Source organism: Neurospora crassa, linkage group V, assembly GCF_000182925.2.
Source record: "Neurospora crassa OR74A linkage group V, whole genome shotgun sequence".
In the NCBI taxonomy this organism is placed as follows: domain Eukaryota; kingdom Fungi; phylum Ascomycota; class Sordariomycetes; order Sordariales; family Sordariaceae; genus Neurospora; species Neurospora crassa.
In genome coordinates, this window is record NC_026505.1 from 2,573,187 (window position 1) to 2,594,179 (window position 20,993).

General features: G+C 51.6%; 5 protein-coding genes across 5 annotated transcripts; 1 reads left to right on the forward strand and 4 right to left on the reverse strand.

The window, feature by feature from the left end:
• Positions 1–29: 29 nt before the first annotated feature.
• NCU03838 (transcription elongation factor spt-4) lies at positions 30–1,222 on the forward strand. The gene is made up of 3 exons (XM_955504.2): positions 30–453; positions 531–781; positions 872–1,222. The coding sequence occupies exons 1-3, from the start codon at positions 373–375 to the stop codon at positions 900–902; spliced, it is 363 nt and encodes a 120-aa protein (XP_960597.1). The 5' UTR covers positions 30–372; the 3' UTR covers positions 903–1,222.
• On the reverse strand, positions 1,191–2,827 carry NCU03839 (APF1). The gene has a single exon (XM_955505.3). The coding sequence runs from the start codon at positions 2,571–2,573 to the stop codon at positions 1,395–1,397; it is 1,179 nt and encodes a 392-aa protein (XP_960598.2). The 5' UTR covers positions 2,574–2,827; the 3' UTR covers positions 1,191–1,394.
• A 517-nt stretch (positions 2,828–3,344) lies between these two features.
• NCU03840 (hypothetical protein) lies at positions 3,345–5,961 on the reverse strand. Its single transcript, XM_955506.2, has 2 exons — positions 5,542–5,961; positions 3,345–5,476 (listed from the first exon to the last, which is right to left on the reverse strand). The coding sequence occupies exon 2, from the start codon at positions 5,088–5,090 to the stop codon at positions 4,146–4,148; it is 945 nt and encodes a 314-aa protein (XP_960599.2). The 5' UTR covers positions 5,091–5,476; positions 5,542–5,961; the 3' UTR covers positions 3,345–4,145.
• Positions 5,962–10,896: 4,935 nt separating this feature from the next.
• NCU03843 (hypothetical protein) lies at positions 10,897–13,039 on the reverse strand. Its single transcript, XM_955497.2, has 3 exons — positions 12,092–13,039; positions 11,590–12,019; positions 10,897–11,522 (listed from the first exon to the last, which is right to left on the reverse strand). The coding sequence occupies exons 1-3, from the start codon at positions 12,992–12,994 to the stop codon at positions 11,407–11,409; spliced, it is 1,449 nt and encodes a 482-aa protein (XP_960590.2). The 5' UTR covers positions 12,995–13,039; the 3' UTR covers positions 10,897–11,406.
• Positions 13,040–14,031: 992 nt separating this feature from the next.
• On the reverse strand, positions 14,032–19,980 carry NCU03844 (hypothetical protein). The gene has a single exon (XM_955498.2). The coding sequence runs from the start codon at positions 19,904–19,906 to the stop codon at positions 14,252–14,254; it is 5,655 nt and encodes a 1,884-aa protein (XP_960591.1). The 5' UTR covers positions 19,907–19,980; the 3' UTR covers positions 14,032–14,251.
• Positions 19,981–20,993: the final 1,013 nt, after the last annotated feature.

Sequence of the window (20,993 nt, forward strand, 5' to 3'; positions counted from 1 at the left end):
GCACGGCAGTGTCTCCACTGTCCACCTCCAGGCATCGGCCCCAGCTTCCACTTCGGCCCCCACCTTTCCCACATTCTCTCCTGCTTCTCTAGCTCCTGGACCGTGCGCCCCTTGCATGTCAACTCCTGGCCCGCTGTGAGACCTGGAGCTTGCGCTGGCGCGACGCGGCAGGCAAGAGAGGCGGCCGATCTTCTTTCCAGAGAACAACTTATCGATGTTCACATGCATTCCTCTAAAGAACATCACCCTCCTTCGTCAAGTGTCCTTTTCCAGTTATTCATTCACTCGCTCAGCTATTCGTAGACGAGTGAGTTATCGGTTTCCGCCCCCAAAGTTACCAGTAACATCGCCATCCCTACACATCTCCCAAAAATGTCGGAGAACTACGTTGCCCCCGGCCAGCAGCGCTACCTTCGTGCCTGCATGGTCTGCTCTATCGTCATGACCTATGCTGTAAGTCGAGCTGCCCTTCCTCGTTTCTAGTCACTCTATGACCGACAAGTTTCTGACCTTTTTTGTTTTTGTCATAGCGCTTCCGTGACGAAGGATGCCCCAACTGCGAAGACTTCCTCCATCTCCAGGGCTCGCCGGATCAGATCGACAGCTGCACGTCGCAAGTCTTTGAAGGAATCATCACCATTGCCAACCCGCAGAAGTCGTGGGTGGCGAAGTGGCAGAGGCTGGACGGTTATGTGAAGGGTGTATACGCGACCAAGGTGTCGGGCCAGTTGCCGGATGACGTGCGCACCACGTTGGAGGATGACGGCATTCAGTATATCCCGTAAGTTTCCTGCTTACACTCGTGTGGTCTGGCGAAGCAGGCTATGATCGTGGGGTTTTCGGGGCACAGCCAGAAACTAACTTGGAGCAGGCGCGATGGCAGTGCGACGGAAGCGGACTAGAAACTCGAAGCTGCGGTGCAAGAAAACAAGACGGAATAGGGCGGATAAGAAAGCAGGAAAGAGAACCGACAAGCAAGAAGGAAGAGGGACCGATAATAGATCGTTCACAGACAACCCAGGAGCGGAATGCGGAATGCCTGTTAAAGGGAAGGCAACAGGAGTTCAAGGCGTTAAGGCTGGTTTAAAGGGCGTGGTCTAGACAGCAGGATAGTGGCCATTTTTTGGGTTTTGCATGATCAACCCAGGGCTATAATTACACACTGCAGCGAAATACAACAATCATACAAATGAGTTTATCACTACCTAACCTATATGGAAGATTATTCATCCAGCTACGGATCCCTTTTACGAAAACCCCAATGCAATATGGTATCTTTTTTTTAAACATTTCCCATCACGCCGAAAACGCCCCTATAACATGTACCGAAATATTGCCAAACCCGGAGATAGCATAACCTTTGACCAGTTACCCACGTGAGACTCCACAGTATGTTAAAACTGGAAGCGTGGCTTCTTGTTGGGAAAGTTCCCACCCTTCTCCTCGCGAGCCCTCTTGCGCTCCAACTCCTCCTTCATTATCCTCTCGGCCTCGCTCATCTTCTTGGGCGGAGCAGCCATAACCTTCTTGGGAGCCCCAGCAAACGCATTCTTGAAGACGTTCTTCGGTTGGGGCTTCATGCCGAACTTCATAGATACCGGCTTCGTGGCGGGAGCAGCGGCAGCAGCAGGACCAGCAGGACCAGCAGTCGAGTCAACCGCGGGTTTGCTTTCCTCTGCCGTCGTCTTGGCAGTGGCCTCTTCGCCCTTTGAACTTGCTTCCACCTTTGCTTGCTCAGAGCTTACACCGTCCGTCGTCGTCTTCGTTATTGTCGAAGGTGGCGTCACGGTATCCTTCTTCTCCTCCGCAGCAGGAGGAACCGATCCGTCCCCAGCACCCGGTGTTGGCATTGCCGCCGCCGATGTCGAACCCTTCTCACCCTCACCCGACCCCGACCCGGGCTCCTCTTTCTTTGTTGTGGCCGATTTTCCAAAACTCAACTTAATCTTCTCCCCCTCCCTCCTCTTCAACTCCTTCCTCTCCTCCTCCTCCGCATCAAAGCTAACCCCCCTCGCCTCGGCATCCTTTTGCGCTCTCTTAATTTGCTCCCTCAAAGCCCTTTGCTCCCTCTCCTCATCCCCCTTATCCATCATCTCCTTCCTCCTGACCTTCTCCCTCCTCTCCATCGCCTCGGGAGAATCATCAATCCACGCCACAAACAACCCCTCCCCCTCCTTCTCCTCCACCCTACACAACCCTTCCCTGCCCAAAAACTTTGCAAACTCTGTGAGGGAATGCCACTTGGTCGCGTTGAGATGCACGTGGTCCTTGCGCGCAATCACCTCCTGGTAAAATTTATTGATGTGGATCTCCTTCTCGCCATGGCTGGTCTTCAGCTGCGCGATGAAATCCTTGAGGAACTGGTCGGAAAAGGTGTCTTGCACGCCCTTGAAGTTGGCGCCCGCCTCGAGCGCTTTGGCCGTGTGCGAGGGCGACTGGCAGTGCATCTTGTACCCGTTCTCGTCGCGGCAGGATTTCTCGCACAGTTGGCAGTACCAGCGCAGCCGGTTGAGGCCGCGGGATTTCATCTTGTTGGCCAGATATTTGGCGGAGCCGACTTCTGCTTTGGGCATCGTGAATGGGTAATTACGGACTCCGCTGCGCGCGAGTCGGGGCGGGTGGGGGAGGTGATTGGTTGTATGTGTTTTGTTTTCGGAGGGTGTCGCTCGGTACAGTACAGGACGATGCGGCGGATGACGGTTTGGAAGTTGCGTTGGGTCAAGATTAACTATGTGACGGAGATGGTGAGTGAGTAGTGTTGGATGACTTGGAGCAAAAATCGTGGTGTTTCGCTCTTCGACCACCTTGCGTTGTTGTTGGAAAGTTGATGTTCTGCAACGGGTAAAGGTTCGAGTGTAGGCCCCGATTGCCAGCCGCCACACAAATGTTACATGCCGAATGCCAAGCATTTGAAGCGATCAACCAACAACCCTAACCCAGACATGCTTCCCATTTGGTCGAGGATCACCCCTTTTCGCTTTGTTTACACAAAGGAATCTGATTCCCAACGGGGTATTTTTGATGCTACGGATGACACTGTGCCTCGGAAATTGTGTTTCGGCCGCTTACGGAGAGGTCTGCCATACAACGGACTTGGTCTGCGCTGTGATAGAGTATATGCCCGGCTTGCTCGAGGTTTACACTTTTCTGTACTCTTCGACGACGTCTTTTTTCTTTTTTCCTCTTTTTTTATTGGTTTTCTCTCGGACACTCCGGTTGACCAGGATCGCGATCCCCACTTTCACCTTTATGCAAAGGTATTTCTGGTTATCAATTGGTGCTATGCTTATCGTTCACTCTCTCGGTTACAATGACTGAGTTTCCTCGCACATTCGTACCTTCTTACGACCACGCTTCTTCATTTCTTGTAACGGATCCATCAACTGTCGACGATCTTTCAGCAGTATTTACACAGTTACAGTTATGTTGACAGCAAACTACAGCTGACATATGATGAGTATCCAAAAACAACAGCCACCCCATCAAACCGAGATTTCCCGCATTCACCCAAAAGCAAAAAGACATCAAACGCAAAAAAGCCACAAAAAAAGACACCATCGGTCGAAACGGACGCGTTTGGGTATCAAATTGACAAAAACAAAAGAAGGCAATGAGTATATACAAGAAAAACCAGAACATGATTGTACCGTAAGTGAAATGACATATTGATGTCGTATGAAGACCAAAGGCGATCGCTCTGTAACTCCAAAAACCGCCAGATAGAAGAGAAGTTGCGCTCAAACTCTCATGTTGAAAATGGCATGGTTTCTGATTCTCGGACGATGGTTATATGTCCCGTGTAATATAGAATGCCGTGGGTCCAAATAAAGCGTATTAATCGGCATGGATAACAACAAAAGGCTGATATACGTACTGCATAGTAGTATATAGGCGATGATGTCATAATGCAAGATCGGCATCCGGGATTCGAAGTTGTTCGTGCTGCTCGGTGACTGACGCATTGAGCCAGGTTTCTGGAAGGTTCAGTCTGTTGGCATATCCCTGCGATGGCACGGTGCTTGATCGTGCCTGGCTCCAGTGGTGATGAGCATCCTCAACGGCTTTCTCTCTGACATCTGGACTTGGGTCCTCCTTCCAGAGCGCTGCCGACAGGGTGGAAAGTAACCAATGCCGAGTTCTCTCGCTCATATCATCCCTGGCGGAGCTGTGACTGGTGCCTGGGCTTCTATTTGCTCGATCCTGGGTGTTCCCTGCGAGCCAGAATTCGATGTTCCGTGACCCTTGCTTCGTAGAGTATTATTCGACCCCAAACCGCGCTTCATCATTTTCCCGAGGACTGTGACGAGCTCACACGCATCGTTAAACATGTCGTTGTCGATGCCTTCCGTCGCCTCATACACCTCCGAGATGGTTTCCTTTGCGAGTCTTCGGCTAGCCTCGGCATCGTGAACGCATTCGTATAGGAAGGCTGCGTATTCTGTCTTGACCGAAAGCCGTAGCGAATGTGATCCCCAAAGGTGCTGTTCCGCGAGCTGGATAGCTTCCTTGAAGCATTGCTGGGCCAGTGGTAGGTAGTCCCCGGGCTTCATGAGGAAGGCTGTTGGTGATTGCGGACCAAAACCTGGGGGTGGACCAACGGGCCCCCCCTCAGATATCGACCTTGAAGCACCGTGATCGTATGTGTCATTGCCTTTTGCTACCCTTTTTCCCTTGTCGCTGGCATTCGCTACACTGCTTGTTGACTGGCCTTCCGGGGTGTTGGTTCCTATCGTTGTAACAGGTGGAGTGTTGTGAAACAAGACGATAATGTGATAGAATGAAGCTAGCAGCTTGTATGCTAGGATTTTGAGTTCGACATTCTTCTTTAGCGTTGCCGATGGCAGTACATATTGATCGAGCAGTAGTAACCCCTCCCGTGACAACCAGACGATGTGAAGATGAAGGTCTAATGGAGGATTTCCTGAGCTGCCGTCTTGTCGGCGCTGTTTTCGTGCGGTGATGAGCTGACTCGAGAGGTTTATCGAAAGTCCTAGAATCTTGTACAGGACAGAGGAAAGCAGGGGGTTTTCACTCTCGACTAGCCGGGCGAGCTTGCCAAGAAACTTTTGGTCGATCTCCGAGGAAGCCATGAAGTCAAGCGTTCGCAATCGACTCAACTGATCCTTTCCCTATGATGAAAAAGTAATGAATCCAGCAGTCAAACTGACAGGAGTTGAGCCGTGTCCAAGAATGAAAATGGTGATGAACTCCTGCTGTTTGTCGACGAGTTGTCCGTTCGCTACCTCGGGGAGGCAAATTGGTCCAATGAAGATGATAAGTTAAACGAGAGACTGCCGAGATAAATTCGATTCGTGTGTTGCGTCAGTGGTGAATCCTTTTGTTGGCCCCAGCACAAAATCTTGCATGGGGAAAGTTGGTGTATGAGCGCTGAGATGAATGAAGCACTTGGCTCAAGAGTTTCGGCGGAAGACTGTCAATCAGATATGTATAGTATTCGTGAAGCTGAAACTGGGCACTGTAGCTTTGTTTAGAACTCATCAACCTTGGCATGCTTGACGAGTTGACTGGACGAAAACTCACCAATATCACACAGAAGAGCAAATTGTACTAGGTCGGAGGGAGGCCACCAAGATAGCAATCTGCCCACCAAAACGGGCCAATCAGGAACTTGAGGGCGGCAATGGTGTTAGGAAAGGAGTGAGGCGTCGGTGTGAGGGTAAAAAAAAAGTTGAGGCTCAAGAATGGAGACGGAGGAGGGCTTTGCGAGTCTGGGGCAGGGCATGGCGACGGTATTGGGTCTTTTTCAAGGAGATGTTTACCAATTGATGTGGCGCGCGCAGTCGTCGTCGCAATCAGGTCGCAAACGCCGTCGCGAATAAGCCGGAGGGCCCAGTAGTCACTGGTACCTGTTAGCCCCGGGTTGCTGCAGGGGAAGCCAGAGGTCGACCGGGACCCCTTTGCTTTCTTCCAAGAGACGCACAAGGCGGTGTGAACGGACCACCTGTTGGATTTTGATAATGCGCAGCGCAAAACTTGCAAAGTCTCCAGCAGAGAGGAAGCGAACAGGTTGAAGCCCCAGCAGACGCAGCAAAGCAGCGCCGAAAACAGGCTAACCACGGGCTAGGTAAAGCAGGTCCTGGTTGATGGCAAGGTACCCAGTACATGCCTCTCCAGCTGTTCCTGGCAGTCCTGGCCAGCCTGTAGTGTATGTAGGTATGTAGCCTTGAAGGTGGGCCCCCACAAGACCCTGCGACGTCAGACGCCCTGTGCCATTTTGGGTTTTTGGCTCCGTCGACGTCCACAGGCAGAGAGCCGACCTGGGTTGGGGGGTTCGGTTGGGCGGCGGTAAGGCTAACGTCAGTGGACAGCAGTCGACCTAGGATGAAGCAACAGCCGCGGGCGCGGTACCCAATGCTACTGTGATATAACATGAGATGAAAAGCAGATAGCCGCACTGGAGGGGGAGACAGCGCTTTGCTGGACGATGTACACACGGACAATTGCGAAGCTCGAGACAAGGGCGACTTTTTTCAGTGCTCCTCCAATTGAGCTAACAGGACGGGCGAGCTGGTAACCAACATGGAGATTCATGCTTGGTCGGGGCTGTTGTCCTGTTGCGGCGTACAGAGAGGTAGACGTAGGTACCGTACGGGGTGCTGCGATGCCGCTACGACTGCGATGCCGATGTGAGCCAACCAGGCCAACCGAACAATGTTGCAGCCTGCAGCGACACTTTGATGGGCAACACTGGACGAAGATTCTATGCATGAACGAGCGCGTTGCGGCATGCAAGTTAACTACTGGGACCCCCGCTGTTTAGCGGCACAATCAAAGCTTTCCTTTCAAGCCACGGGAATCCAGGATCCAGGGGGGGGGTAAAAAGTGAGACCTCGAAGACCAATACGCAAGGAAGGCCGTCAAACTAGTCTCCTCCTCCACGGAGATTGAAGGCGGCTGGCTCGAAAAAGCAAGGCAGCTCTCGATGAGCCAAGTGACTTCCAGAAGGCAAAGTCGGAATGCGAGAGTGACGGAGGCATATGTCATGCAGAAGCGGTTGGCGAGCGACGATAGGTCGGCGTTGGAGTGTAGACCTGCCTGATGGAACGAAGTCGTCGAAGGCAGCGGAAGTTGCCCGCAGATGAATGGGGTCTGCAGGATGAGTTGTCCACCGCAATCATCTGGGTCGGCGCATGATGCCCTGCGTGCGTCTTGATGCCCCAGTGCGGTCGGGGCCCGGTTGGGCAGCCCACTTGGGTTACCTTACTCGGCGGAGTTTAGTCCCCAGTTCACATTCCGTCAGGGCAAGACACACACCATCGAAGTCTAATGCAGGACAGCGACATCGATTGCGTCAAGATGGAGTCAGGAAATGCCAGATTGATGGGTGCCCGTTGTGTTGTTGATGGAAGCAGATGGTGCGGAAAGCCGTGTTTGAGATGGGCGTGCGTGGAAGCCGAAGTGGATGTGATGTGTGAGATTGAAGTTGCCGAGATCTGATCGACGATTCCGTTGAAAACCTAAGAACGGAAAGATAACAACACCGAGAACTAGAGGTAGTGGTAGGTACCTAAAAGTGAGTGGAACTGCCCTGCCCGTGATGGAAGTGTGGAAGACCACTGCAGGCACCTCCAAGTGCGCACGGGGCGCTAAAACATCCCGTACGACATGCCTTGCCGTCGTACGTTACGGCAACTTACGCGACTTGCGTAACAACCGCCCTGAATGCCTTCTTACGCCTTGCTTAGACAGTACGGTCCTGAAAATGCCCGCTGCCGGAATACTTTCCAAGGTCATTACATGCCAGAACACCTACATATTTTGAGGATGGTGCACCCGACGGCAACTTGGGTTGGGTCCGTCGAAGCTGAAAATCTCAAACAGCTGGGGCCTACACTAAAAGCCGGCAAGCGAAATATCAGGATACAACAAGCGCCAGCATACCGGGGTACAAACCACAAAGAGCATCTTGTCCCTTCGAAAACCCTTTTTTCTCATTCACATCACAACTGCCGGACGACCTGATCCATCATTCGATGCCCCATCAGACCGAGAACGCACAAACCGCAGAAAAGGGGGACGGATTGATTCTTTGTCTTCCACCATCCTCGTGGCCGCTGCTTGGATGCCACGAGCACCACGAAGCTGCAATGGAACTTGTCACCATGTCGCACCCGCACGCTCTGTGTTCTATCTATCCTTCGGACCCATTCCTCGTTACGTGATGTTGGTTATTAGACCAGTGTACAACCTGTGAGGAACGCAGTCAAGTCTCACTCTGTGCTCCGAGTCCGTGCTAGTACTCCCTCTACCTTCTCTAATTCCCGAAAGTCAAGATTGAGCCACAAGCAACGGTGCGAGACTTCGGCAGTTGCAATTGGTGCCAGCACACGGGAATGTTCCAAATATTAATACTTATCTGCCATCATCCGCTGCGGCTGCGGGAATACCGACAACAGGAAGCATCTCGAGGCTAGCTGCCGGTAGTTTCAGCCAAGTTTGATTTCTCCTGCATCACATTAGCTTCCGCGCATTGACCTTGTACATCATGCTGAATGTTAGCCAGATCAAACGACGCTTAATAAGTATGGTGTTCATCATCGGTGGGAGTCATTAAATCAATCAAATCAACACCTTGGCTCCCTCCCCGTGTATGGACGACTGCGGGCCATGGTTGAGGCTCGACTCCCAAGTTAGGGGCGTCCAAGTCCAACTGCGCCAAGCATCTCCAAATTGACAACCTACTGCTATCAATTCGACATGTCAATCTGGCTACCAACGTCCAACGGCCTGGTCCATGCCAGGGCGTTAGGCTTTGTCTACGAGTCTGCCTATGTGGCTGCCTAGTTGCATGTCTACACTACACCAGATGTGCACATCTGCCAAGAATCTATGCCTAGATACAAACGCAGCCCTATCTAGTGTGTGAAGACTTCGAAACCGTTGATCATCAATGTGCAGATTTCACCGTATACCTATATTTCCTCTGTTTGGAAGCTGTTTCCACCTGTTCGAGGTCCTTCAAACATCTAACACTTGGAGACATTTGGATGCTGTTTGTCTGTTTCAGGAATGGCTTGAAGAGAGGAAAAGAGTGTTCAACTTGGGGTAGTAGTCGCAATTCAAGCTGAACTAATTAGACCAGAAGTATGTCTGTCACCGTTGACCTCTTATTTTCCGCGGTCAATGAGTCAGATCTTCACGATGTCGGAAGACTTGCCGAATTGTGTGCGGGCGAGAAGATGGTAGTAGATGCTTACACGAGTGCGGCTCAGCTTAGACTGGTGATACCGGGATCGCTCAGCCTCTTGGAAACAATCCTAACTCTCTAATATATATAATCGCACGACGGCCCAGATACTTGGCCTTACGCAACGAGCAACGATCTGTCCAACATCTCAGCTCTGTACAGGCGTGACAGATTGTCGCCACTCTCTCCAGCTTCCACAATTTAGAAAACATCTCTCATTGTATTGGAAGCGAGGACAACGTATATTCTATATCTCTGTTCATTAAGAACTACGAGAGCGGAGTTGCCGAGTCACGGCAATACCGAAACTCCTTATATTTAAACTAGTCTAGCCGCACTGTTCTTGGGTGGTCTAGTCTCCATCGATATCGTCATCCTAACTTCATCTCTCACGGACTTATACTAGACCAACGACCCTAGACAAAACATTCTACCTCGATTAGACAAGCCACAACCACTTGACCGTCAACAGTCACCAACACCACTTACTCACGATATCATTATAAAACCTACTGTCTCCAGCATCGCAAAATCGAGAGACCAGTCACAAGTCATCGTATCTCTCGAAATCCAACTCAGTGTCAAGCCACCCATCTCAAACGTCAACAACACTCCTGCTTACCGCGTCACTTGCACAATTCCCAAAGCCCGACCGTCTCAAAGCCTACCTCTAGCGAGATCAAATAATTCATCATATCTCTCACGAGGCCCCCTAGGTTCTACACATCTGCCCTCAGTATCAAAGCAATCATCATCACAAAGCCACAAATAAGAAAAAGAGAAAAGAATAAAGAGAGAGAGAAAAAAAAAGAGGGGGCAATGTGCCAATACTACGCCCACGTCTTCACCTGCAACCACGTCTCCCTCACCTTTGCCCGCTTCTGTCCCTCCGCCAGCATGATCCAGACCCGCTGCGGCGAGCGACAGATCTGGCAGACGATCCGAATGGCCGAGTCTTGTGAGGAGTGTAAGGATGGTGGTGGTAGTAGTAGTAGTAGTAGTGGTTGGATTGCAGACGGCAGTGGGAGGAGTGTTGGTGGTCATGCGGCTGATACGACGACGGGGTGTACTAGGAAAATGAAGTGAAGTGAAGTGAAGTGGATTGTCGACGTTTTGAGGTTGTGTCTCAAGGGAAGAGAGAAAGAGAGAGAGAGAGAGAGAGAGAGAGAGAGAGAGAGAGAGAGAGATAGAAAGGGAGAGAAGGGGGGGGGGGGGGGGGGGGGATCGGAAGTGCGGTGTCGCTGCTGCTGCTGGTGATTGGTACCTATTTACGATGACTCCGAGTGGACCGAAGGGGGCGAGTCTGGTCCCGCAGGTTGGGACCTGTTATTTCCTGTTAGAGGTATGTTGGGAACTTGTTATTTCTTGTTATTCAGGGACATGTTGCTCCATTTCGTGAAGTATGGGAGCAATGTAAGCGTCATGAAGATGCATCTATAAAGTCGGAGTTCCGGGGAGGCTGCAAAATCAATGTCTGTTGGGGCATATACATGTTTTCGAGGCGAGTGTCTGCATAACGTGATTGTAGGCTTGGATTGATCGTTTCCCAATTGGGGAGGGGCGAAGAGGATTTCTGTCAGTTTGCCCAACTCTGCTAACCAAAAGGCTGGATATCCAATAGACTTTCTGTTTCATTCTTCTCTGATTGGGGGTGTTTTACCGTGAATTATTAGGTCATAGACTGTCCATTTTCGGGAGTTTTGAAGTTTGTCATTATCTGTTTCCTATTTCGTTGTCTTCTGCTTACAAGAGATTCGTTCCAGACTTGAAACCAACAGAACAGCCAATCCACTAGATTGTTTTCAAGCATCAACTAAAAAATAAAAATGAAATAAAATAAAAAAATTTGTCCGCGGGATCATGTGCATTCTGTTCCGGCTGACCAGGGCTAACATCGTGTTCCTCAGCCCCAGCAGCAATGTTCGTCTACTTTGTAGTACATGTCAGATTCGTCCTCGGATTATTCAAGTTCAATTCCTCGGATTCTGATACATGTCTGCAGGAAGTGGAGGAGAATTAGCATCATTGCATCGCTTTCAGGATTTGATGTGGCAGCCGGAGTGGTAGCTACGGGGGCATGGGACATCGTGTGCGTCTTCTGTCGAAACAGCTTCTGACCCTGTGACCATCTGTTGTTGATGGCTGGGGTGATCACACGGTGGTAACCACATATCGTCCCCAGGCTCTTGGTGGGGACATCATATGTGCTCCTCAATTATAGGATTACCATTGGAGCTATGGCTATCGGGATCGGTGATGTTTTGGTCAAGGTTGGGTTGGCTCGATGATAGTGTGGAACATTCAGCTTCTTCCGCTACTCAGGTGTCCAAAAAAAAGTCAGTACAGGTTGATTCAAGAAACAGGTGACAATGGTGACTTACGTCTCCTGGAGAAAGGATATTCACCAGCCTTAACTGACTTCATCTGACCATCCATTCCCTCTGACGAGGAATCATTGTGACGCCATCTCATCGTCGGAGTCTCTCCATGGCCCCCAGAAAGGTTGAGGCGTTGCTGCTGCAGGTGTAGCTGCCGTACCTGCTGTAGCTGTGGTTGGTACAGGGCCTGCCATCGGGCATTCCACTTGGGCAGAAGCCAGTTCCTGACCTGGGAGGTCTGGTCACCGAGTCGGCGCTCCTCCTCCTGGTCCTCAGAATGGTATCGGTGCTGGAGCTGGTTCTGGCCCTGCTCGTCGCCGCAGTCGCCGCCGCCGCCGCCGTCGTCATTGTCGTCATCATCACTCTTACTGTCATCGTCCTCGGGTGATACATAGCCCATGTCCGACAGACGGATGCGGCCCTCGTCCTCGTGCTGATTTTGGTGTCGGCTCTCGGAATTTGGGGCACTGCTTCGTCCGTCTCGGTCGGGGAGCCGAAAGCATACCATGTCGTTCTGGATGTCGAGGTCCTCGCCGTCGTCCTCATCGTCCTCAGGTGATACATGACCCATGTCCGACATAGGTTTGTAGCCCTCGTCCTCGTGCTGGTCTCGGCGTGCTCTCTCGGGACTTGTGGTCTTATTTCCGCGTCTGTTCTGTTCAGAGAGCGACAAAGCTCCCAAAGCTGTCCGTGTAGCGTTCACGCACTCCTCCTTGTCTCCCGACGGAAACGACCCCGGAGGCGTCGGATTTGGTATGAGTTCATGTTGGCGTAAGCGATGATCTTCAGGGGTAGGAGCAGTAGTAGCAGGGGAGGAGAAGCAGGCCTCATTGATACTCTCTCTTGAAGGGTTATCGGGCTCGAGAGAACTAGGATCTGCAAGCTTAAGTTCCATTGTAGAGGTAGCTTGCGCCTTCGTCATCCTCGCTCGACCAGCCTTTGTGTCGGGACCCAGATAAGGCCGGCCGGCTTCCCAAGCTGCACATAGAAGCTCCATGTTCTGCACAATAAACGAGATAGCCTCTCTTAGATCGTGACAAACGCACTGCCACGCATCGTCGACCTTCTTCCTGTCTTCATCGTTGCAGTCAGGATGTCCGAGGACCAAACTTAAAACGTGTCTGATACGGGCCAAGAACTCGCCCAGATCGGAGGCGATGAAAGGATCGAAGTCTCGTTTGGCGGCTGTGCAGATTTGGAACACGGTCTCGGGTCGAAGGGCATCTTGGGAAGAGAGGTCGGAAGGGATACCGGGTACTTCGCTCGGGTGTCGAGAATAGAGGTTGAAAATATTGGCTACTTTATCCATCCTCTGGAGGTTCGGGGGCAGAAACTCAATGCCTCCGACCCCGCGGGCCAGTAGCAAATGAGCCCTGTAAATGGGATGATATCCCACTCGTATGAGCATCTGTTGTCGTTTGTGGCTGCCTGGCGCCGATGGTCATGATTGTGCTGGTTGAACCGACGAAGAAAAAAAAAGGGAAGAAAAGAAGTGGAAAGGGGAGGGGTAAAAGAGGACAAGGCATATATACCTAGAGGTAGCGTTGAAAGCAAAGGATCAAATGACATCTAGGAAAACTCCATTTCAACAGCCCGCACCTCTCCTTGCACGCGTAGAGGTAGGTAGTAAAGATGGGATGTATATCTCCCACTTTAGGTAAGTTACCTGTACATATATTCGAACAGACAGCATCCGCCGTTGTCCTACCAGCTTGCTGTACAGATCCGCCCTCTCGCCGGCAGTCAAAGAGGGTTAGTAGTACATGACCTGAAGACTTTACGGGATACTACGACATCCGCTTACTAGGTAGGCCGGCTCCGGTGTCCAGGTTACGCAGAATATGCAGAGTCCCTACAGTATAGCTAGTTATTCCAGCGTCTTCATGGAGCCACGGGCAATCATTCACTCACTGAACCGCATTTGTGTGGTACCGGAGAAACGGCTTCTTGAATGAGATAGTGGGTGAAGTTGCCAATGTTGACGTGATTCATCTTCGTTGAGAAGAGACGGCTGGAAGATCACCGTTGTCTGTGTTCATTTCACCTTCTGCTTGTATTTTATGTACCCCAATGTGGCGTGTATCTCAATAAGAGGTTAATACCGGAGAAACTCATAAAATTCATGCATTACTTCCAAGCCCGGTTCACTTTGTTGTAGGTACCGTAAAGACTCGTGCCATTGGGTTTTAGGTTCCCTGAGATCAGGCATAATCTATAAGCATACTGCAACATTTATGCCCACCAGAGATTGTATGCAAGATGGTGATTTTCAATGTCCCCACTCTCCCGCGCCCTTGAAAAGATAGGTGCAAAAAGGTACGACATTCAAGAATCGAATCGAATTCGTCGGGCATATGTATGTGGGTTTATGCCCGATTTCCCTGGAAGTTGAAAAGCTATGCCCCGAGTTTTTGCGGTAGGCCGAAATAATCCACCTCATCTGTGCTTAGAAATCAATCTTCTTTATTTCGGATGCAGCTTCCTTTCGCAAGACTTGTTCATCTGACGACTACCTCTGCGCTACAAGTACATGAGGTCCCTCGTAGATCCTTCCAACCAAGTTCCAACTTGCAAATTACTCAACAAAAACCTGATATTTCCTCCTCTCTCAACTTACTCATACTCCCTCACCAACCATCTCTCCACCCTTTTCTCTCCTCCTTTCTCACCAAGCAGTCTCCATCTCCCACTTCTTCTTATACCGCCATCCAACCTCGTCATCCTCCCACCCCTCCACCACTTTCGCCTCCTTCTCCCCCTGCTTCACCTTCTGTCTCAGCAGCTTCGCATCAACGATCCGACCCGTGGCACTCGCAAATTTAGCTTGCAGCTCGAACCACTTCTCCTTCGAGGCCGAAGAATGATCATACTGCTCGCTCAAAGCGATCAGCACCCAGCAGTCTCTCAAGGTGAAATTGCGGTCAGGCTTGGGTTGGAGAAGGGGCTGGCGAGAGGACATGGCGCTGAAGACGACCTGTTTGTACAGGGATCGGAGGTCTTCCTCGGAGAGGGTTTTGCACTGCGCGCTACGTTGGCCGGGTTGGTATGATGACGGGCCACCGGGCGGCTTCGTGGTGAGGGCAGGTTTGGTGTCCCAGCTGGTGGAGTTCCAGGGCGCGTCGTGGGAAGGGTATTGGGCCTGAGGAGGTGGGTTGTTGTAAAGTGGGAGAAGGGTAGTTTGTGCGTCACTCTTGGGGGGGTAGCCAGGTGGGTGAGGGGTGGCTGAGTAAGGGGTTGAAGGGTAGCGACCTGGAGGGCCTGGAGTGACAGGAGGAACTGGAACTGGCGCATAATGTTCAACAACGGGAGGAAAGCCCGAGAGGCCCATGGGTGCTACATCTCCATTGTAGCCGGGTAGGTCTCTGACCGTGTGAATGTTAAGGGCGTTCTGGACGTCTCCCTTGTCGGCTTTGTTGTTGGCCGGTTTGTTGCTATCCCAGGGACCGGTACAGTCCGCGCCCCACGGGGGAGGGTTCTGAAGAAAGGCTGTGAGGCTGTCATTACCGCCGGTTGCCTTGTTGTTGCTGTTGTCGTTCTTCGAAGTTCCTCCGATCGGGGCGTAATTCCAGCCTCCGTTGTTGCTGGGAGGTTTGCCATAGTTCGAACCTCTCGCGGAGCCTGCGTTGCTGGGAGGCTTGTTGTTGTCCTTGCCTTGGTTTGAACCTCCGCCCCAGCCACTGTCGCTCGGCGGCTTGGTGCAATCTGCCTTCCAGCCAGTGGCAGCTCCGAGTCCAGGAGTCCAATCTCCGTTATTGCTGGGCGGCTTGTTACTGGGAGGTTTGTTACTAGGCGGCTTATCATTCCCTTTTGTGCCTCCAGTCCACTCATCCTTCGCCGGGTGTTTGAAGCTTGGGGTTGAGACTCGATCTGAGCCTCCACCCCAACCAGTTCCAGTTCCAGCCACAGCATCAGGACCAGAGTTCCAACCATATTGCTCTCCGGATGGCTTGTTGTTGAAGTTACCAGGTGAGTTGCGGCCGGCATTGCTGTCCGGCTTTCCGTTGTTGCTGGGAGGTTTCTTCCACATATCATAACCGATGTCTGGTTCTTCATCGACACGAGTTAATCCTTGCTTCCAATCTTTGGCAGAAGTAGATCTGGCGGCAGGGCTTCGACCCCTGGTGTTGTCGGGCGCAATCTCACGTGGGCGGGAATCTGTGGCCGGAGTGGCATGCCAGCCGCCGTCGGGCGTACCCCAACGTCCTTCTTCTTTGGGTGAACTGATCGATCCCTTCCAAGCCTCCACTCGCTTGGCCATGCGGCCCCGTTCGCTTTCTGTGGGTGAACCGTAAATCCAACCATCGGGACTGCCGGGGGGCGCAGTGTTGCTGGGGGGCTTGCTGCCCTGAGGCGGAACAAAATTCTTGGGAACCCAGCCCGAGTTGCTTGGCGGTTTGTAGCCTGGGTTTGGGGCAACACTCCATTCCTGGTCGGAGCCTGGCCCGGATTTCCAACCTGTGTTGTTGTCGGGTGGTTGATTGCTTTTAGTCGAACCTGCAGCTGAAGGCGGCCTCCAGTTGTTGTCGCTACCACCTGTGTTCCAACCCATACCGTCCTCGGGTTGCTTGTTCTGGTTCAACCTGTTAGCCCTGTTCTGTATTCTCAAAGCAAAAACTTCCGCCTCTAAGCGCTGCATCTTCTCCGCACTGACTCGTTCTTTCAGATCTTTGATCTCCTGATCCTTCATACTCAGCTCTTTTTCCACAGACTTGGCCTTCTCGTCGCCCTGTTGAGAGCCGCCCCCACGGTTTGAGCCATTGTTGCTAGGCGGCTTGTTGCCATTGTGCGAACCTGAATCCCATCCTCCGCCATTGCTAGGAGGCTTGCCGTGATTTGAACCTCCGCCCCAGCCACTGTTGCTAGGAGGCTTGGTATTGTTGTTGTTCCCATGATTCGAACTTGAACCCCAGCCTCCAGTGTTGCTAGGCGGCCTGCCTCCTTGGTTAGAACCTCCGTTATTCCAACCTCCGCTGTCGCTGGGAGGCTTGCTGCCCTGGTTAGAATCTCCGCCCCAATTGCCGTTGTTGCTGGGTGGTTTGTTGCCGCTGTTGGAACCTGAACCCCAACCTCCATTGTTGCTGGGTGGCTTGCCGTAGTTTGAACCTCTGGCAGAGCCTGCATTGGAGGGAGGCTTGACGTTGCTGTTGTTCACCTGATTTGAACTTGAACTCCAATTACCGTTGTTGCTAGGCGGCTTGTTGCCTTGGTTCGAGCCCCCGTTTTCCCAACCGCCGCTGTTACTGGGAGGCTTATTACCCTGATTCGAACCTGAGCCCCAACCCCCATTGTTGTTTTGAGTTGGACCTGCGTTACCCCAGTCGCCGTTGTTGCTGGGCGGCTTGTTGCCTTGGTTAGAGCCTTCGCCTCTACCACTGTTGCTCGGAGGCTTGTTGTTGCTGCCGCCGTAATTTGAACCACCGGTATTACAACCGCCGTTGTTGCTGGGAGGCTTGGTGTTATTGTTGTTGTTCTTCCCCTGATTTGAACCTGAACCCCAATCGCCGTTGTAGCTGGGCGGCTTGTTGCTAGGCGGCCTGTTGCCGCTGTTCGAGCCTGAACCGCAGCCGCCATTGTTGCTGGGCGGCTTGTTGCTGGGTGGTTTATTGTCACCTTGGTTCGAACCTCCATTGTTCCAGCCGCCACCGCTGTTGCTGGGTGGTCTGTTGTTGTTGTTCCCCTGGTTTGAACCTCCGCTCCAGCCATTGTTGCCGCTGTTACTAGGAGGCTTATTTCCCTGGTTTGAACCTCCACTCCAGCCATTGTTGCCGCTGTTACTAGGAGGTTTATTCCCCTGGTTCGAACCTCCGCCCCAGCCATTGTTGCCGCTGTTACTGGGAGGCTTATTCCCTTGGTTTGCGCTTCCTCCCTGACCATTGTTGCTAGGAGGTTTGTTGCCCTGGTTGGAGCCTCCATTGTTCCAGTCACCACCACTATTGCTGGTTGGTTTGTTATTGCCGTTGTTGCCTTGGTTCGAATTTTGACCCCAGTTACCACTGTTGCTGGGCGGCCTGTTACCATTGTTCGAGCCTGAACCGCAGCCGCCGTTGTTGCTGGGCGGTTTGTTGCTGGGCGGTTTGTTGCTAGGCGGTTTACCTTGGTTTGAACCATTCTTGGAACCCGAGTTGCTCGGCGGCTTGTCGCCTCCCGGACCGACATTACCACCTCCGTTGTTCTCCTGGTCTCCGCCGCCCCAACCCGCATCGCCAAAGCCGTTGTTGTTAGTGTCGTTGTTGCCGTTGTTATTGTTATTGGTATCTTGATCTCCGCCTCCGGTACAGTCTGCACCCCAAGCAGGGGTATCAAATCCAGGGCCAACATCTCCACCGCCATTGTTGTCGTTCTGGTTTCCACCTCCCCATGCACCTTCGCCATCACCGCCGTTGTTATCGGTGTTGTTGTTGTTGTTGTTGTTGTTGTTGTTGTTGGTCTCATTGTTGCTGTTGTTCTGATCACCACCACCACTCCAGCCATCACCATTGTTGTTGTTGTTGTTGTTGTTGTTGTCATTGTTATTGTTATTGTTGTTGTCTTGATCTGCATCAAAGCCAAAGCCAGGAAGTTCGCCAAATCCCATAGTGTCGTCCGCAACAGAGGCATGGCTGGGACCGGCTTCGTTGTTCTTGTTCTTCTTGTTCTGTGCCTTGTATGCCTTGCTCTGATTGCCCTTATTGACGTGAGCAGCGCCTGAACGAACAAGTTCCTGGTGCCGTTTCTTGACCTCGTTCTTGTTTCGGCCAATGGCGCTGCCAATGTCAGCCCATGATTCGCCACCTTCCTTCATACTGAGTATGCTTGCATCTTGCGAAGGCGTCCAGTCGTTGTCGGCTTTACCTGCTGCTGGAGTTCCTTTGGGCTTCTCGGCAATAGTCGTATCTGCATCGGTGGTTTCGGCTTCGGTTTGAGTTGCGTCGTCAGTAGTAACGGCATCGGTTGTCTCTTCGGGGTCGGGTGATTCGACTTCAATCTTCTTCTTTGCCTTGGTCTTGGACTTGCCCTTGCCCTTCTGCGCTTTCGCCGGCGTAGGCTCCGCATCTGTTGTGGCGTCGTCAGTAGTCTCAGCTTCATCGGTGGGTTCGAATGTGACCTTCTTCGCCTTTGTTTTCCCGCCGGTCTTGACACAGATTTCGGACTTCTTCGCTTTCTTAGATGAACGTGGTTTGACATGTGCTATGTCAGCTTCATCTGATGATTCAACTGTGGTGGTCTTCTTTTTGCCCTTTCGTGTGGTCTCGGTAAAGGTAACACGGTTCTTGTTCTTGATTTTCTTCGGGGGAGACGGCTCAGCTTCCGACGTCGACTCAACCGAGGAATCTTCCTCTTCTTCGCTTGAAGCTTCCACCACGACTTTCTGCTTGCCCTTTCTGCCCCGTGTCTCGACCTTGACTTTTGAACTTCCTGTTTTCTTCGACGAAGTACTCGACTTCTTCTTCGATGTCATTTTGGAACGTGGCTCGACATCTGTTGACTCAATGTCTGACGACTCAATATCAGTTGTGACTTTATCAGCTGTCTCCTCGTCAGAAACCTCGACGTGCATCTTCTTCTTGATTCTCTCTTTGATCACGCTCCGGCGTTCAAGCTTCTTCGTCTTCATAGGACGACGTGACTCGACATCCGATAAAGACTCGTCTGACTCATCTGTTGCATCAGCAGTTATGACTTTGACTTTTCGAGTACCCTTCTTTGATGACGACTTGGTTTCGATACGAATTTCTGATGCTCTCCTGGAGGTACTCGATGACTTCTTTGGCAGTAATTTTGATTTGTTGTGAGGGGGAGAGTCGTAGCCAGCTTCGTAATCCTCTGAATCGTTATGCTCATAACTGATGGCCTTCTTCGGAACAGCCTTTGAGCTTTCACCATTCTTCCTCTGGTTCAACATCGCTTCAAGCCAGCCAGTAGGGACGTCTTCAGGCGTGTTGAAGACCACAGGCGGAGGCCGAATAGTAAACTTCTCGACTCTCTTTTCCTCGTACGTGAGGAATGGCTTTGAGCTTACAGCTGGTTGGGAAGACCCTTCAGTTCCTCGGCGTTGTCTCGAGGTGTGCGTGAGGGCTCCTTCGGATCCCGAAGTGCCAACCTCCATGTCGGAGGCAGCTGCATCATGGTCCTTCTTGGCCAGGACCAGAGATTGGTCCGACGTTTCGGACTTGCGATCGCGCTCAACTTTGAGGTCGATGACCCGACGAGGCTTCTTGCCCAGGACTACAGGGCCACCAGCAAGCCAGCTGGTGAGGGAGACCGTGTAGTCGCCATGCTTCAAGATGCTCGTAGGTGACCGGTCAACCTCCTTGCCTTTCTTCCGTCCAGATGGAGCCATCTTGGAGAATATGAGGAAAGCTTGTGTGTGTGTCGCTAGACTTGATCACAAGGTGAAAGAAGATGATTTCGAGGGTAGAGAAAACTGAGTACTTGTCAGCGATGGTAAAACGCAACAACAATAACAGATTGATGTACCAAACTTGTGGTGTTTTGATTCCAAGTGATTTGGCACGATTTTGGGTTGACAGTTTGCAGTTCCAAGGAGGGGCAAGTGGAGGAAGGGAAATCAGAAATGCCAGACGACTTAAAATGCTGCGTGGGTGAAGAAGGTCTTTCCAGGTCGCGAAATTGATGCCAGTTTGCTGGGGAAGCGCGGCTTTGAACTGCCTGCAGTTCTGATGTACGCCCGCTTGGTGGCAAATGCTGGAAGGTGAAGGATAAGCTGAATGGCGGGGGAATACTCAAAGGTCGCCAGCTTCCAAGTTCGCAGGTCGCCATGGAAACAGGAGTTGTCCCGTCCTAGGCGCGAACGACTTTCATCCCATCTCTTTCTGGACAAACTACGGGTCAAGATATCCGACCCCACACACAAGGCAAGAAAGATGAAGCCAAGAGAACGACAAGAAGACATTGTTCGACCATCAGACTGTCCATGGTCAGCAAATTACATGAAGATATGGTATGTTGGAACAAGTAAAGTGCTGTCGTTGTGAAAGGGCCGCACACGCAAACCGTGGGATGACGTTGGGAAAGGTGTAGCCGCATTCCAGATTCCGGACGGGGGGTCTCCCATGCTCTTATCTCTGCTGACTCATCTGAATAGTGTGGCCCCCATCTGTCCACTCTAACGGAGTACTCACATGACCCGACCCCATACCCAAAGCTTCCTGACCCAAGTAAATACGCTAAGACCGACCCCACACTATAGAAAATCTCTCAACTAACTATCACCCCTTTAACACATCACATATATACCTTTTAATTTTCCCTATAGAGAAACAACCGGCGCTTTTAATCCCAATAAACAAAACTTACCTACAAATAAGAAACGTACAAGTCCGAACAATATTAGCCCGAACTCACCCTTCCGTAAACCTTCCGCGATAGTTTGCAATAATACTTATATAATCTATCTCTAATTAATT